Source organism: Parus major, chromosome 2 (assembly GCF_001522545.3).
Source record: "Parus major isolate Abel chromosome 2, Parus_major1.1, whole genome shotgun sequence".
Classification (NCBI taxonomy): domain Eukaryota; kingdom Metazoa; phylum Chordata; class Aves; order Passeriformes; family Paridae; genus Parus; species Parus major.
In genome coordinates, this window is record NC_031769.1 from 134,839,177 (window position 1) to 134,855,750 (window position 16,574).

At 32.0% G+C, this 16,574-nt stretch overlaps 1 protein-coding gene across 3 annotated transcripts in view; it reads right to left on the bottom strand.

Moving 5' to 3' along the window:
* CSMD3 (CUB and Sushi multiple domains 3) overlaps positions 1–16,574 on the bottom strand; it is a 569,626-nt gene that overhangs the window by 37,475 nt on the left and 515,577 nt on the right. For all 3 annotated transcript variants that reach the window (XM_015619103.1, XM_015619106.1, XM_015619105.1), the window contains 6 exons: positions 15,500–15,673; positions 13,858–14,031; positions 11,275–11,460; positions 8,224–8,397; positions 2,243–2,425; positions 522–698 (listed from right to left, as the gene is read on the bottom strand). In XM_015619103.1, coding sequence (XP_015474589.1) covers positions 522–698; positions 2,243–2,425; positions 8,224–8,397; positions 11,275–11,460; positions 13,858–14,031; positions 15,500–15,673 — 1,068 coding nt within the window. The remainder of the gene's footprint in view (positions 1–521; positions 699–2,242; positions 2,426–8,223; positions 8,398–11,274; positions 11,461–13,857; positions 14,032–15,499; positions 15,674–16,574) is intronic.

Consider the following 16,574-nt stretch of genomic DNA (forward strand, 5'->3'; position numbering starts at 1 on the left):
AGGAGTTTTAAGGTTAGTGAAGAGGCCAAACAGAAGATGATATGTAAAAATGGGACAACAGTTTTGACCTTGGAGTCACTATGAAAAGAATCCTCAATGTTCATTACAAGTTTATTATTTTTTACTCTGGAAGAAGAGAATAGTACACTGCTGATTTTTCAAGATGAAGTAAAACAATTAAAATAAAAATGTCTGGATATGTCATATCACAAAACATAAACAAGACTGATATATATATATATATATACTAGTAAAGAATTAAAGTAGGTAGAGTATGTAACCAAACAATTCTCTGAAACTGAAATACCAGTCTATACATTTCACTGTGCTCTGCCTTTAAAAAACATATTCTTAACATTTGCATAGCATATTTTTAAAAGGTATTTAGCATACAAAATCATGTAAGAAGTAGTGCAAGAAAAAGATGAAAACTTATTGGCATGAGACTTCTGCATTTTACTTTATTTATTACTTTCAGAGGAGAGGAAAAACAAAGACTATTCATTAGAAATGTGTCTTACTTGTGCAGTTTGGCAAGGATCCAGACCATGTTCCATTGGCAGTGCATTGTCTTACAGATGATCCAGAAAGTATGTATCCCTCCATGCATGAATAAATTACTGAATTAGAGAATGTAGTTCCATCAATGCGAAGTACTCTTCCGTTAGCAGTTGTGCCTGGGTTACCACACTGCACAGCTATAAAGGAAAACGTGAAATATTTACAAAATGTAGAAAAGGTGATTCTGAAATAGGAAAAATTGAAGCAGGAAAAATCCTGCCAGCAGTATTATTTGGTAGAAATCCATTCTGTTGTCCTTAAAAAGGTAAGTTTCACCACCTACTGATAAGGTACAATGTACACTAAAAAACTGTGTATATACATTACTATTTTCACCCTTTGGTTTGTAGAGAAAAACCTACAAATTTAGCTTTATAATCTGCATTACTGAAAAGCTAGTTTAGCTGCAAAAACAAACTTCCAATTATAAGCAAATATCTGGTCTACAATTATAACTGCAGATTTAATTTGAATCATGCATTTCTAGCATCACCAAAGTATTCTTCCTAATTCAAAGCACTGAATGGAGTCAGCTATTATTTCACAGGCAGGTGGAACCCTGATGTTTCACAGTTCATTAATGTTCAGCTTGGGAATTTGAATGTGTCCTTCTTATGTGACTACATATATATTCATCTAATCTATATGACCTAAACTAGAACAATATACCTGTGCATGCACTACCACACCTACAATATCTGTGAACTATATTTATCATTTCAAGAAAGAAATACTATCAAATATCATCTTAAAATCTATAAAAGCTGATTTATTTCCGTAATACATGAGACTGAAGAAAAATAGCAGATGGTACAGTTGGGCAAAGCATATCCCTTTTGATACCAGCATAGAAACAGATATATATACATACACTATTTTTTTAATGTACTGTAAAGTTGACAATCATTCAGCAGAAAGGATATTACAAAACCAGTTTATGAAAAAAGTTTTTTAAATGAAATTACTCTTTCATACAGATAACACAGTCAATAGCAATACAGTAGAAAATAAGACTACATGTTCTCAAAGTATTTTCTTCTTTTCAAAACACTTTGTTTTGCAAAAGAATCTGTTGGGAATTATTTTCTATTCTGAAGAAAGGTAATTTAGGCAATAACTGATTCTTCAGAAATATCCTGTTATAGCTTTCTTTTGTGATAATTTGTCTACCTTGAAATTTCCAGAATTACATTTTACAAATAAACTGGTTTCAGCAATTTCTTTTCTATTGAAAAATAATGTCAACAGTATTATTAAATGAAATTTTAAGCCAACCATTTATACATAGATGTATAAATCTAAAGAAATCCTGACAATGACATTTTCCTAAAACTGGGGTCTTTTGTCTGAAATGCATGTGTATAATGGTTGTGATTAAAGGTCACATTTTACTGAGGTTTTTAAGTGAATCAATATTCATCAAAAAATTGAGATCTAGAGGCTTATTTATTTTTTTCCCTCAAAACCTGTAAACATGATGTTTCATGGGTGCCAGGAACTGGTTTCAAATTCATCACCTGATGCCAAGCCACTGCTATAGTGCAAAAACTTATTTGAAAAAAACTTTGTCAGTCCAAAAAAACAGCACCCATTCACAACACAAAGCTGGCAATGCAAAAGTGGTTTTCTGATCAACAGTATTTAAAAAACAGTTCAAAAATTGAGTGGATCTTTGATTTACCTTTGCACTCAGGTTGTCTTCCTGTCCAGCTTCCATTTGCCAAACATGTTCTTTCTTCTGAGCCATGGAGGATATATCCAATGTCACAGCTGAAATGTATCGTGCTTTTAATTTTAAAATTGTTTTCTTCCCTAGACCCATGCCCTGGGATACCTGGATCGCCACAAGAACCAGCTGTATCACCTAGATTTTAGAGTACAAAAATGAGAATAAGTATGCATTTATAATGCATGACTCTATGTATTTATAAATAAATTTATATATATATCTATATAAATATAGTTTTTTTTAAATCCCCATATGTATCAGTAGGTGTGAGACCCCATAATTGAAAAATCCTTGATCCACTCATTTTTTGTGCTTATTTTATAGGAATACAGAAAAAGAATTATAATTTTCTCAAATTCCCCTAATACCATGCTAAAATTTTGATAACAGAATTATCAAATAAAATATGGGAAAGAAAGACACACACAAAACCTCAGTAATTTTTCATTTTAAAATAAGAAATTCAGAGGAAAACCAAGGTCCTGATTGCAAAGACAATTTTCTTGCTTGTGTATAACTAGTGTTCACAAAATATTTCTTAGCTTTATGGTATTGCTAGAGTTGGAACAGTTTTGCCATTGAATGAACTTTCTAGTCAATGTTATGTGCACTAGACATGAAGCATTTTCCTGAATTCTAGAAATGTTGAAACATCACTTCAAAACTGCTTGATAGCTAAGCTATCCCTTAGATATAAACATTCCAGAAAATTCTAAGATAGAGGATAAATGGTAAGCATGTTTATATTCATATATAAATAAATTAATAATGTTAAATGCTATCTGTTGTATATAAATGTTAATATGTGATTAAAATGTTAATAATCAACACAGTAATAACAATAACAATAATAATATCTAAGATTATATATCTGAATCTTCAACTATAGTAAGAACTTTTAGGAAGTTCTAGGTAACACACTATATAAACAGCAGCTCATTCATTTGAATATTTTAATATTTACTTAGGATAACCTCCTTTGTTGTTTTAGAGAACTTTAAGACAGTTTTCTATGTAAAAAGAGATGAAGGTATATTATATTACTGAGTTTCAACACTGAAGAGTTGAATTCTAGAATTCTTGGAGCTCCACTATTCAGGTTGTTCCCCATAGCCAGTGTTATTTTCTAACAGCTTGCAAATAAAATTAATGTCTTTTCTAGACAAAAAATATCAACCATATAGGTACTTTTGAGAGAATATCTGCATTCCTTTTTAGTTAGTTACACTGCTTTAAATAACAATGAAATATTTCAAGAGTCTGGTAGAAAGAAATAATCCTACCATATAAATAATCTGTTATGCAGAATAGCCATACTTTTCTGGGGTTTGTCTAAGCTTAAATAGAAATAATACAAGCAATTTTTACATAGAAATAATAAACAAATTTTCAAACTAAATATGCAAAAGAACAAAGTGACAAATTCACTACAGAGAGGTTCTATGGGAAGGTAGGACCCTGAAGTCTTATATGCAGAAAAAACACAGGTGTTCTGCTGTCTTAGTTGGCACTGTATATGTTTAAAAAATGCTGTTGGGAGTGAAGGGTTGGACACAGCTCTTTACTGACAAAAGTATATGCAGAACTGAATAGTGAAGGAAGAAGAGTAGAACTAGCTTTGCTTTGAGAACTATGGTGCATGAGCAAATACTTGGCTTAGACCATTATGTCTAAGTACATGGTACTATGTACTTAAATTATTTCAGAAATAGCAAATATACTCAAGCAAATAAAAGGACTATCTGGTTCAAAATCACAGACTGAGTTCAGCTGTTCTCTGTTTAGCCATTTCATTATGTGACACAGATCAGTAAAGCAGATTGCCAGCCCTGTTGGAAAAGAAATTGAAAATAGTTCCAAATTATAGCAAAAAAATCCCATAAACTTGCAAAATAATTTATGTCCCAGGTATTTAGATGACTTAACCCTCTAGTTTGAAAAAAGTCTGCTGCCTATTTTTGAAATAATTTAAAAAAAAAATCTTCCTACATCAAGAGTGTTTTTTGTTGTTTTGTGAATCTGTATCTTACACTTTCTAGCATTATTTAGTTAGACTATGATAAAATTGGAACAAGGCCTACTCATTATTCTATACTCATAAAGTTTCCACAATAACAGCTCAGTTTTTGGCAAGTTACTTAACATTATACCTAAAAGAATTCTATGATGAAAATATGAAAACTGGTTATTTGCTATGCCAAACAGAAATCATGTATTCCTCTTCTAAGTGAAATCCTGTGAATCCTGTGCTCTTTTCTAATGCTTAATTATTACTGTGGATTATTAGACTTTTTATTTTAGGAAGGTTAATCTGCTCTTTTGATTGAAGGTTACAGAAATAATTTTTCTAAATGACTAATCACATCAGATATGATGGAATCAAAGGATCACAGAATAAGCTGAGTTGGAAGTGACCCACAAGGATCCTTGAGTCCAGCTCCCAGCCCTGCACAGCACCATCCCCAGAAGTCACCATGTGCCCAAGAGCATTGTCCAGACACTTCTTGAACTCTGTCAGGCTGGTGCTGTGACCTCTTCCCTGGGGAGCTGTTCCAGGGCTCAACCACCCTCTAGGTGAAGATCATTTTTCTAAAATCCAGCCTAAACCTCCCTGGACACAGCTTCAGACCATTCCCTTGTGTCCTGTCACTGTCACCACAAAGAGAGATCAGTGCCTGCCCCCTCCTCTTCCCCTCATGAGGAAGTTGTAGACTGTGATGAAGTCTAAGAGAACGTGTTTTTATTACCTCATGCAGATTCAACTACGTTATTTTTACAGTTAGTTATGAGCCATCCTTCATTCACGTGTGCAACAAATTCTCAGCTGACATTTAATCTTGATGAAATGGGGGATATTTAGACTATTTACAACTCTTGTTGCATGTATGAAGAATTCTACATTGCAAAAACTTCTGACTCCATATGATATGATTCTGATATGCATATGGTGATTGAAAACTGTTTCTGAATGCCAGTATATATCAAATGGACATGACAATTCCTTCTTGCTCGATGTCATGTGACAAGAAACTGTCATAAGGATGATGTTACAAAATTTAGTTACCTTATGTTCACTGATCTAGCATTTTCTTTTGTAATTCTTTTTCATATACTAAATAGACAAGCATGCTATATCTTTTCTCAGTTAAATATTGTATATTATATATTATGAATAATATCATCAAACATGCAGATTTTAATGCTTTAATATGCATTAAAATGAAGAAATCAATTTAAAGGCTAATAATGAAAGCTGATGATTTTACATATTTTAGATGCAAAATATAGAAATTCTCTGTCATGAACAGCTAATTATTTTAAAATGAGAAAGCATTTCAGATATAAACTTTAAAAGCAAAACCTCAAAATTTTGCTATGAATTATAGTTTGGTGCAGTACAGTTAAAGAAAATTAGAGTTTGTATTCTGTACAATTTAATTGATTATGATTAACATTTAAATGTTCCTATGTCAAGGAATTTTTTCTTCATGGATTAAGAAATATTAATTATATCTGATTAGTTTCCTATGTAGGTAGAAAAACAATACTTAGAAAAAAAATATTTTTATGGACCTCACTCATAATATCCCAGATATTATTTAATTTAATCCCAATACTTATTTAATTTAATAAGAGAAATACTATAGAATAGTCCTATTTTCAGTAGGGCTGCTCTGATATTTTCATGTGTATTTTTAGGCTGTGTTCCTTGCTATTATTTTCTATTTCTTAAATTATTTTTGCAATTCACAATTTAGATTTTTAATTTTTTTTCTTAGAAATACTGTGCAAAACTACATAAGTAGCCTTAGATTTTATATAAAGAGGATTTTTTCCCCAAAACAAATAAGGATTCATGCTAGCTGTAAAAACATTTTTATTAAAATAGTTCAGATTTGAAAATACATTAATATATCATTATGTATTAAATAAGATTATTTTATATTGAAGTTTGGTTTTTAGTGCATATCTTTAAAAATTACAGATTTATAAGAACTTCATATTTTCTCTAATTGTGGCAAATTTCTTTCTGCTTTCTATTAATAGAAAGTTTAAGGAATAAATTAGGTGTACATTTTTCTAGGTTTTGTCTCATTCTAAGCTCCTGAGAGCTTGCAGGAGAAGGTTCAGATACTGAAAAATTCTTCCAACACTTTAGAATTGAATGCAGTATTTTAACAAATAAACTCTATTTTAGTATTTCATAATAATTTTCAACTATTTCTGTACCATGGACTGTGAAATTTTGTATTCTGTAACTGCAGCTGATAATCAGTTTATAACTGAATACACTGAAGAGATGAGGGCAGAAGAAAAAAAAAAACAAAAAAAGTTTTGAATATGTGAGACCTCCACCTGGACTACTGGATCCATTTCTGAGGTTTCTAATACAACAAGAACAAAGATCTGTTAGAGCAGGCCTGGAGGAAGTTAATAAATATGATCCGAGGGCTGGAACGCCTCTGCTGTGCAAAAAGGCTGAGAGAATTTGGGCTGTTCAACCTGAAGGAAGGAAGGCTTCTGGAAAACCTTATAGTGGCCTTTGAATGCATAAAATATAGAAGATGTAGAGTGGCTTTTTATCAAGGTCTGTAGTGACAAGAGAAGAGCTGAAACTGAAAGAGACTAAATTAAGATTGGGCATAAAGCAGACATTTCTTAGGATGCGTGCAGTGAGTCACTGGAACAGGCTGCCCAGAGAAATTGTGAATGCAACACCCCTGGAAGTGTTCAAGGTCAGGTTGAACAGGACTTTGATTAACCTTATCTAGTTGAATACGTCCCTTCTCATTGTAGTAAGGAAGAAACTAGATGATCTCTGGAGGTCCCTTCCTATTCTTCCTATTCTAAACTATTCTATGATGCTAGTGGAAGATGTCCCTACCTATAATTGGACGTTGGACTAGATGATTTGTAAAGGTCCTTCTGACTTCCACCATTCTATGATTCTATTATTTACTAATACTGTAAAAAACCCTTGGATCTTAAATGTGAAACTAGTATAGCATAGTCAGATTCACATATCAGTTATTTTTCACTTCTAGTTTTGGCATAGATCTAATCCAAAAAAAACATATCAATTATTTTCTTCTTATTTTCTTCCATTAAACATGTCTAAGTTCTCTGAATTAAATAGGTTTAAATAAGATTCAAACCCCCTCTGATTTCTTCAATTAAATAGTGAAATATAAGCAGTACAGGAAAGAACTTCCACCAGTATTTACTGAGAATTAAAACTGATAACATGGTTAAGCTTTATCACAGTATTTGCTTACATAGTCTGCAATAACAAAAGAGATTTCTGTTTTTCACTTGATAACTTCTCTTAAAGTGAATCAAACTGAAGTTGTGAAACACAATATTCCTAAGCAGTAAGTTTTTCAGAAAACATATTTGACTTCAGTGAGAGCTAAACTTTTACAAGGATGAGATGGTGTTCCCTCAAAAACTATGCATTGTCTTGAAATTATGTGGAGTCCATCTGGCCTTATTATACAGATGGATGTATTACATAATCAAGTTATATCTGAGGTGTCATCAAGCCACTAGAAATTTTGCAACTTAAAAAAAAAAAAATAAGAGAATTAACCCATCATCTTGAAGAGACAATGTTGCAAGATTTCACTGTAAAAATTCACACTCCCATCAGAAATCACATAAAAAATATTTTCAAAACAAACTGGTTTTGTTAAAAGTCATCTGAATGTGAAATTTATTTTTCATGTTAAGTTCCACCAAGAAAGTCTACTTCTTCCAGATTATTTTCTTGATCATACTTTATGCTTATTTTGGTTTTACATTTTTTTTTACTTCTACTGAGGTGGTAATTCAGTTTCATACATGATTTTACAGGTTTTTAAATGGCCTTCTGAAAAAATCAAAATACATATTAAAACAACTTCAGTTTAGAGTAATGAATTCCCATGTATTACCTGAGCAGTGAGGAAGAGATCCACTCCAGTGTCCATTTAACTGACACGTGCGAGATGACTGCCCTAACAGGGAGCGTCTACCTGTGCAGGTATAATGGACAGTAGAACCAAAGGTGTATTTATCTCCAGACAGGACCGCGTTAGGAGGAACTCCAGGATGTCCACAGTCAATCACTACAATGCATAATTATTGGAGATAAAAGAAGGTTATTATTACTGATCTAACAATTTTTAGTTTTCATTTTCATAACTGTGCACATGAACTTTGTGAAGGGGTTAACAAATTTAGGGTTTGGGGGAAGGGGGAAGATCATGGGATTAGAATGCAAAATATGCTTCAGACCAAAAGCTGTGAAAGAAATGTTTGGAGATGTCAAAAAAAGATATTTTAGATACATATATTGATATTCAAAACCACTCATTCACTAAGTTGGTCTTTATAGAAAAACAATTACAGGAACACAGTATCTGCCATAGTCACTGCTGTGGTAGAGAATATGCACAAATTCGTCTCTCTTTTAGTAATTCAGACCAAGGAGTTAATTTAAAAGCAAGCTAAATACATCAAGTTTGGGAAATGCACCGTTGAAATTCATAAACCAAATCCACTATGTACACAAACTGAATCTAGGCCTGATGTTTGATTTCTTTTTATCTTACATCTGTCCATGGTATGTAGACTATCTTAGCCAGGGATATTTGTATTTATGTACTAAGAAACCCATGAATTAGAGCTGTAAATATCAGAGTAATAGAACTAGCTGCTAAATCATTCAACTGTAGTTTTTATCAAAACTTCATTGTATTAAATACTATTTTCAGTAGGATTTTTTTTTAAAGAAAAATGCAGATCAGAAGCATGATCACGGCTGAGGATGCATTCAGTTCCATGGCATTTCAGATACATGCAACAGTACAATGATTGTCTAACACAGCGTAAGACCAAAAACATATGTGACAATCTGTCTTTCTTAAATTATTATTTTGGTCTTAGAGCTTTAATTTATGTATATACTGATTTGTATTTAATGACACATTCTTTCAAAGGTCCAATTTTCATGGTGCAGAACCTTCCTGACAGGACCAAAAAGGATTTAAGAATGTGGCAAGCTACTGACCAACTTTAATTCATACCTAGTGTCATTGATCCCAGTGATCATTCTGCAGGCTTTGAGGGCTTTGAGTAAAACAGCCAGAATAGGCAACTTTATATAAACAAGCACTTCTTGTCAACATGTTATTTTTTGATCAATTTCTTCTAACTAAAATCTGCTATCACTTATGGATGATTGTCAAGAATGAAAACTTAGAACATTGTCAATAAAAAGGCACGTTGGTCATAAAGGCTTCAACAAAATGAGACATTTTTCTTATGAAGAGCATTCACAGTTTTTCAGAATATTTTACTATCTGTAGTGTTCTTGATTGATTCTTTTGCCCTATTCAGATGTCATACAGGACACAGTTAATTTCATACTGGTATGTTACAGTTTCTACCTTTGGGCTTTCCTATACACATTTTTCTGTTTATATTTATGTCTAGAAGTCTTGGATCCCTAATAACTTAATTTAATAATTATAGCACCCTTAATATTAGCCATAATTTGATTATGCATTCTACAAAATTTAATTTGATATTAATGTTTTTGGGCTGGGATTTCATATGAAAAGTTGATTGCATTTCTTTTTTTTCCCTAACTAACTAGTTTTTTCCTTTCTATTTTGTCATTTTCATTGAACAAAAAATCTTCTCTAATTGAAATGAACTCTTTTTAGTTTAAACCATTACTTCTGTAAAGTGCAATCAATACATGCCATTGTAAAAGTCTCATTCCAGCAGTAATTTGCAAAACACACCAGAAGCTCTAAGAAAGTCTCTTAAAAAGTTTTGGTAAACTTGTGATTAAAAAATATCATGGATACCATAGAATACATTGACCCCTCTATAAAAATGACACAAATGAAGCAGAGGATACCCTTTCAAAACTACATATATCCCTTTTACTCCCAAAGCTCTTTTAAAAGAAGAATAAAGGCTGTGTTATTAAATTACTTGTGACAATTCCGATAAAAATTATTAAGAGGTTAAAATACAAATGTAGAAAGAAGAAATCTTTGCAACTTTACCTTTAAATTCATTTATCTTTGGAGATATTTTACTATTAAGCAATATTTCTCTTTTTGAAATGGTAATGTTGCCTTTAAATCTGATGTGAAACTAATAGACACTCTGTGGCTTGCAGTCAAGCTACTTTTGTATCAAATAAAGGGACAAGTTCCATAACTGAAATTTTTGGCAATAATAAGAAAAAAAGTTTATTTTCTTCCTATTTTATAGGGGTAATAGTAGAGCTAGTAAAACCTTCTGAGAACCAATAGCTACAGTACTGCAAATATCAGTCCATGATTCCTGAACCTTTAGCCTGTTTTCCCTTTAATCCCTAGAAAAGAAGCCCTTCTCAGAGAAAAATATTGATTCTAAATGAAACCCTTTCCACAGACTAATAGAGAACCAGATAAATCAATTGTCCCAGCCAGTTAAAAGTCTAAGAAATGTCTCTGGATATATCTGCATCACGGCTAGAAAGTTGTTCATGACAAACCAGAATAAAAAATAACCTAGTTGTGTTGATCCAGTTGCCTTAGTGAATAGGTTGGATAGGAGTATGACGTTCAGGTACATCTATTAGTGTGGTAAACTGAGGACATTGTCCAGAGGACATTTTTGGTGTTCTACAGTGCTATTACTGGTGAATTCAATGGACAGACTTTGACCTGTATCCCTGCTACCAGGGATTATTACACTGGAGTACTCAGAGATGTTTGTTTGGCTAATGCATTTCCTAAGTATTCTATGTTATTTGCTACATACAAGAACGATATAACTGCTACTTCAGCAGCTGCTGAAACCCTTCATCAGTATTGCACACAAACAAATGTGTATAAATATGATTATTGTAATTGTTGTCATGAGGCTGGTGAAAGTGCTGTGTAAAGTAATACATTGTCTAGTCCACATTCTTTCCAGAAGCAAACTCATTATCTACTTACTAATGCATTCAGGTAGAGGTTTGTCCCACTGGCCATTTGGTTGACAAATTAAAACTGAAGAGCCAAATAAAAAATATCCAGGATTGCAGTCGTAAAATACCACTGTGCCATAGGTGAAATTTCCATGTTCGATTTTACTTTCTCTTATAGAATTTGCAGGAATTCCAGGATCAGAACAATTGACCACTAAAAAGAAAAAGAGCACAGAGTTGAGAGGCATACTAATACAGTCTCCTGAAATGGTCTCCTACTCTTTGTATAAAAAATGTCCAATATGTTGCTATCCTGGTTTTATGTACCCTTTATACTTTTTATATAACAGTAGTGAATTAGGAAGAAGAACTGAAATGACGAGACACTAAAGGCAGAAGATGTTAAACCCAGAGCAAATAAAAAGAAATGCTTCTTTACAGTGTGATGATACCATAAAATTATTGGCCACTAAAAGGTACTGAACATACCAATGAAATGAGTTTATATTCCTGCCTTGACATACACTATTGTCCACAAATAGAAACGTATTTTGGGGCTGGATGTGACTTTGGTCTAACACACACGGAAATGCAAACATACTTATGCTCCTTTACCAACATTTCAATAATGGATCGCCTTTAAGATGGATGTTTTGAGCTAAAAGGCACAAGGTCAGTTAGGTAAGACAGTGGGGAATCTGGTAAAATAAGAAAATATCCAAACAAATGGGTAGAAGCTTTTAAAAATAGAGGTTAACTTTCATGTTTAAGAATACTGATGAATTTTTTGAGTAGTTAGCACTTCAAAATTTGTATTTTTGAAAATTTCTGATGTGGATTTTTCCCTCCCTTTTTTTGCGTCCTACACCCGTCTGTAAGTTCAGGATAATATTTATTTTGGGGGTCATGAAGATTATTTTAACAGTTTCATGTGGTTTCCTCTGGACAAGGAAACATTATCACTTATTCCAAGTAACTCTAGAAAACCAAAGTTCCTATAAAAATTACTGTCCCTAATTTCAGAGGCAAAGGTGCATGGTTGTCTGCATATGAAATTATCAAAATATGTTGAAAAGCTCTGTAATCTGCAAAGGAAAAATGGTATTACCAGATGCAATTCAAGATCATTTTTCCTACCTAAATCACTTAATGTAGACATTTTATGGCTCTTGTTATCTCTAGCCACTATTCCAAATGTTGTAGTCTGCTTGTGTGCTTCTTCTAGCAGGTCTCAAATATTGATACCACAAGCCTAGAAAACATACCTTTTCCAAGGCAGAAATAGCTTTCTGCAATTTTCTTTATTTGACTTCTTTAACAGTAAAGGACTGAATGATTTGTTAGCTACATTGATGGTCAATATTGATTTTTTTTCCCTTGAAGGAAAGCCTGAGCTACATTTCTTTTTTCTTATTTTCTCCCCAACAAGGATCATTGAAGTCCAGCTCCTGATCCTGCACAGACAGCCCTAACAGCCACCATGTTCCTGAGAATGTTATCCATGTTCATGTTACTATGCATAAATCTAAAGTAATGATAAGAATTTATTCTTTATTCAGGACTAGTGAGCACATGAAATAAAATACAAGGAGCTTTGACTATTTGAATAGTTTTCCACAATTAGTAAGTTTTTCTAAGAAACTAGATATTTAACAGAGTTGTAACTAGTACAACAACAGCAAGTGCACTGCTGAATTTCTATGAAATATTTTTGGGACAAAAGCAAAGTCTTCACAATGGTATACAGCCTTTTCTATAATATTGCACTTCTGGTAGTTTACACATATGCAAGGTAATAGTTGTTACTATTATTATTATTATTATTATTATTATTATTATTATTATTATTATTATTATTATTATTATTATTATTATTATTATTATTATTTTCCTTCAAAGTAAATAAAATCATATTCGTTAGAATGGATTTCACTGAACATTGCAGACAAGATTAATGATGCTCAACACAAGATTAATTATTTTGGTTTTTAAACTCTCTCCTAAAAACAACACACAATTTCAGGACTGTGTAAAATTTCATAGGGTAACCTGATCAACGTGATCAACTTATTTAACTTATTTATTATATTACTTTATTTACCCTACATGCCAATAAGTTGTCAGCACTTTGGGACATTACTCTGCAATATGAGAATACCGAGGTGACTGATAGCAACTGGATTGAAAATGAGATTAAGTAGATACACTACATACAGTACATGTTTAGGACTCTAAATTTAGAAAATAATATCTTCTCATTAACAAAGAGTTCCTTAGAAATTTAACTTCTGTAAACTATTTGGCAGTATCTTTTAGGGGAAAGTAATCAAATGAGACTGGAGGACCTCTATTGAAAAGAAAATACAGTCAGTAAAACTTCTATAAAAACACATGATTTAGTTTATGCACATATAAAAATCCATAGAATATAAATATATAATATAAAAATCACAGAATCACGAAGCGTCTTTAATAACAAGATTATTGTGTTAGTTAATCAGTCTCTCTGTTGATGGGACAGGAATCACTTTGTGTTCTTTTCCCCTCTGTTTATTTTTCAGCCTTAATTTTACAAGATTTAGTTGGAAATCCTCAAATGCTGCATTCTTACCTTTGCATATTGGAGGTGAGTGGCTCCATTGCCTATTAGCCTGGCACTGAGCTTTGGTGGGTCCTTGCATAACATACCCAGTATTACATGAAAATGTCACAACATCATTGAAGTTGAAACCATTTCCACTTGTTCTTCCATAAATAGGACTACCAGGGTGACCACAGCTGACAGCTAGCATAGTACCAGTCAAAAAAATCCCAAAAAACAGAACAAGATGTTATCACTTATCATTATTTATTATGTAATAGATAATAATTATATAATAGCACTTTTAAGTTATGATATTATAAGATACTGCGTACTTTCCATGATGTATGAATGTTTAAGAATGTACTTAAATTTTTAAGTAAACTGAATAGAATGTGACATGCAGTAATGAAACAAATGAAGAAAACTCTTCTGAAGAAGCAGGAGAAAAGCAAGCACTAGATTTTCATCACATATAGTCTGAAATTGAAAGGAAATATATCACTACCTTAGTTCTTCAAGTACTATTTCTTACAAATTTGTCTTTGTATCAACTCAATATTTTATCTTTGTGGCTTAAATACTTTGCAAAGCTATAAATTTATAACTATTTTTAAAACAAAAATCTCTATTGGTATAGTGAAATTTTTCTTATGCTTATACAAAAACTGTCCACAGACGGAAAAGTTTATTTTCTGTGCCCACAAAAAACAGATTAGAAAAAAATAAGGAAGGTAAATTTGACACAGATTAATATTCACAAAATGATCCAAAGACATTTTGTAAACATTTTCTTTTATTTTGTAACAAACCATTGGTATAAAAAAAAAGGTTAGTCAAGAATTAAAAATTAAAACATCACAGAATAAATGAATTAACATTGTGTGCTATGACTTGGCATTAAGAGAATTTCTGCTACTAAGATAGAGGATAGGATATTTGGAGGCCGATTAATAGAGTTTCAATACACCAATATTACTGAACCTGAAAAATAGTGGTAATTTGCTTTAAAGTGCTTAGAGAATTCTCAAATTCTCCTAAATTAAATACATAATTTTCTGTTATTACTTAAAGGTCTTTCATGTTATGGCTTGATACAATTATCATGCAAAAGAAACCTCATTAACAAAGCGCAATGTTCACTCAAAAGAACCCCAAAACCACAAATCAAAGCAAGAGCATCTCTTTCTCATAGAGATGAAGAAAAGAAAAAAAGAATGAAGAAGATGATGAAAAGGTGGAATGAAAGAATAGATGAAGAAGAAGAAAAGAAAATATAATTTGTGAAAAAAACCCATTTTAATCTATGGCATTGACAGTTTACTTCAATAGTATTTACTCATCTAACTAAAACACTGAAAGTAAATATATATTAAATATTTCCAAAAGCCACTACCGATCATAAAGCCATTTTCAAATTTGAGAATTGGCATTTATAAGTCCTATCACTTTCTGAAGAATTTTCATATTCATAACAGCAGGTTATGATGCCAATACTGAGTAGTAGCCAAAAGATGCTGTGGAAATTCTAGGTGACAAGACTTAACTTCACCTGATAGATGAATCATAGATTTTGTGTGGCCCCATACTTTTGAGGATCATTCAATCCTCATCTTGTTTGACACAGATATTCCTGTAACACAGATCAGTACGTGTTGCCATGCTTACTTACGCACACAGGATGGAAGTTGGCCAGACCAGTTGTGATCCTGCTGACATATTCTTACAGAAGAGCCAATCAACCGAAAACCAGGACTGCACTGGTAAACAACGGTGTCTCTATAGCCATAATTTTCTCCTATTACTTGTCCATTGACTATAAGATCTGGGATACCACAGTGACCAGCTGTATTTATTTATAGTAAAGAAAATGAAAAAAAAAATAAAAAAAAAAAGGAAAATATCAGTAAATATGCCATAGAAATATTAAATAAACCTCCTTAACTTAGATAAAGAAATGCTGAATACCTTTCCAGGTTTTTTATTGATCTAATTCAAAGCTTCATTTTTATTAGCATGGTGAAAACTGCAGTCATGCATTAATACAGGTATAACTATACACATATAAAAAATTACAAAAAGATGATAGCAAAGAGGTTAAATGTCATATATATAATCAAATTTCCTTTAAAATTTCCTTTTTATTGTAACACATAAGAAATATGTATAATTTACCTTAGTTTTCTTTTGGCTATTCTTAAATTAATAAAGTAACATTAAATCATCATACATTTAACTAAAAAAAAAAATTCTACATAAATAAAAATAATACAAATATTATATCAATCCATGTGGACATTATAGCCTTTGTACAATATTAAAAAACATCAAAACTTCAAAAATTTATTGCTAGAATTTGAATTTCTGTAATGTTTAACATTCTTTCCCTCTTTCCCAGTGAAATCCCAAAGTGATTAACATCCTTTGGTTGAAAGCAGTCAGCACAAATGCTGCCAAATCTTCCAGCAACCAAATGGCAACCAAAAATCTTTCTCTGCTGAGGCCTAATCTTTTACTCTGTATTCTCAAAGTATGAGAAATATTGTATTTTCACTGTGAAAGTCATAAAGAGACATTTGGTCTACAGAGAGGCTGGGACAAAAAAACAAACTATGTGTAATTACTGTTTTCCATAATGAATTCTGGAAAATGGGCACTGTGATTCAGCAAAAAATGTGCTAATGGGAAAGTCTTCTAAGAACGGTTGACTTCATGAAGACTGTGACATATGGAGAGAATTCACTGTA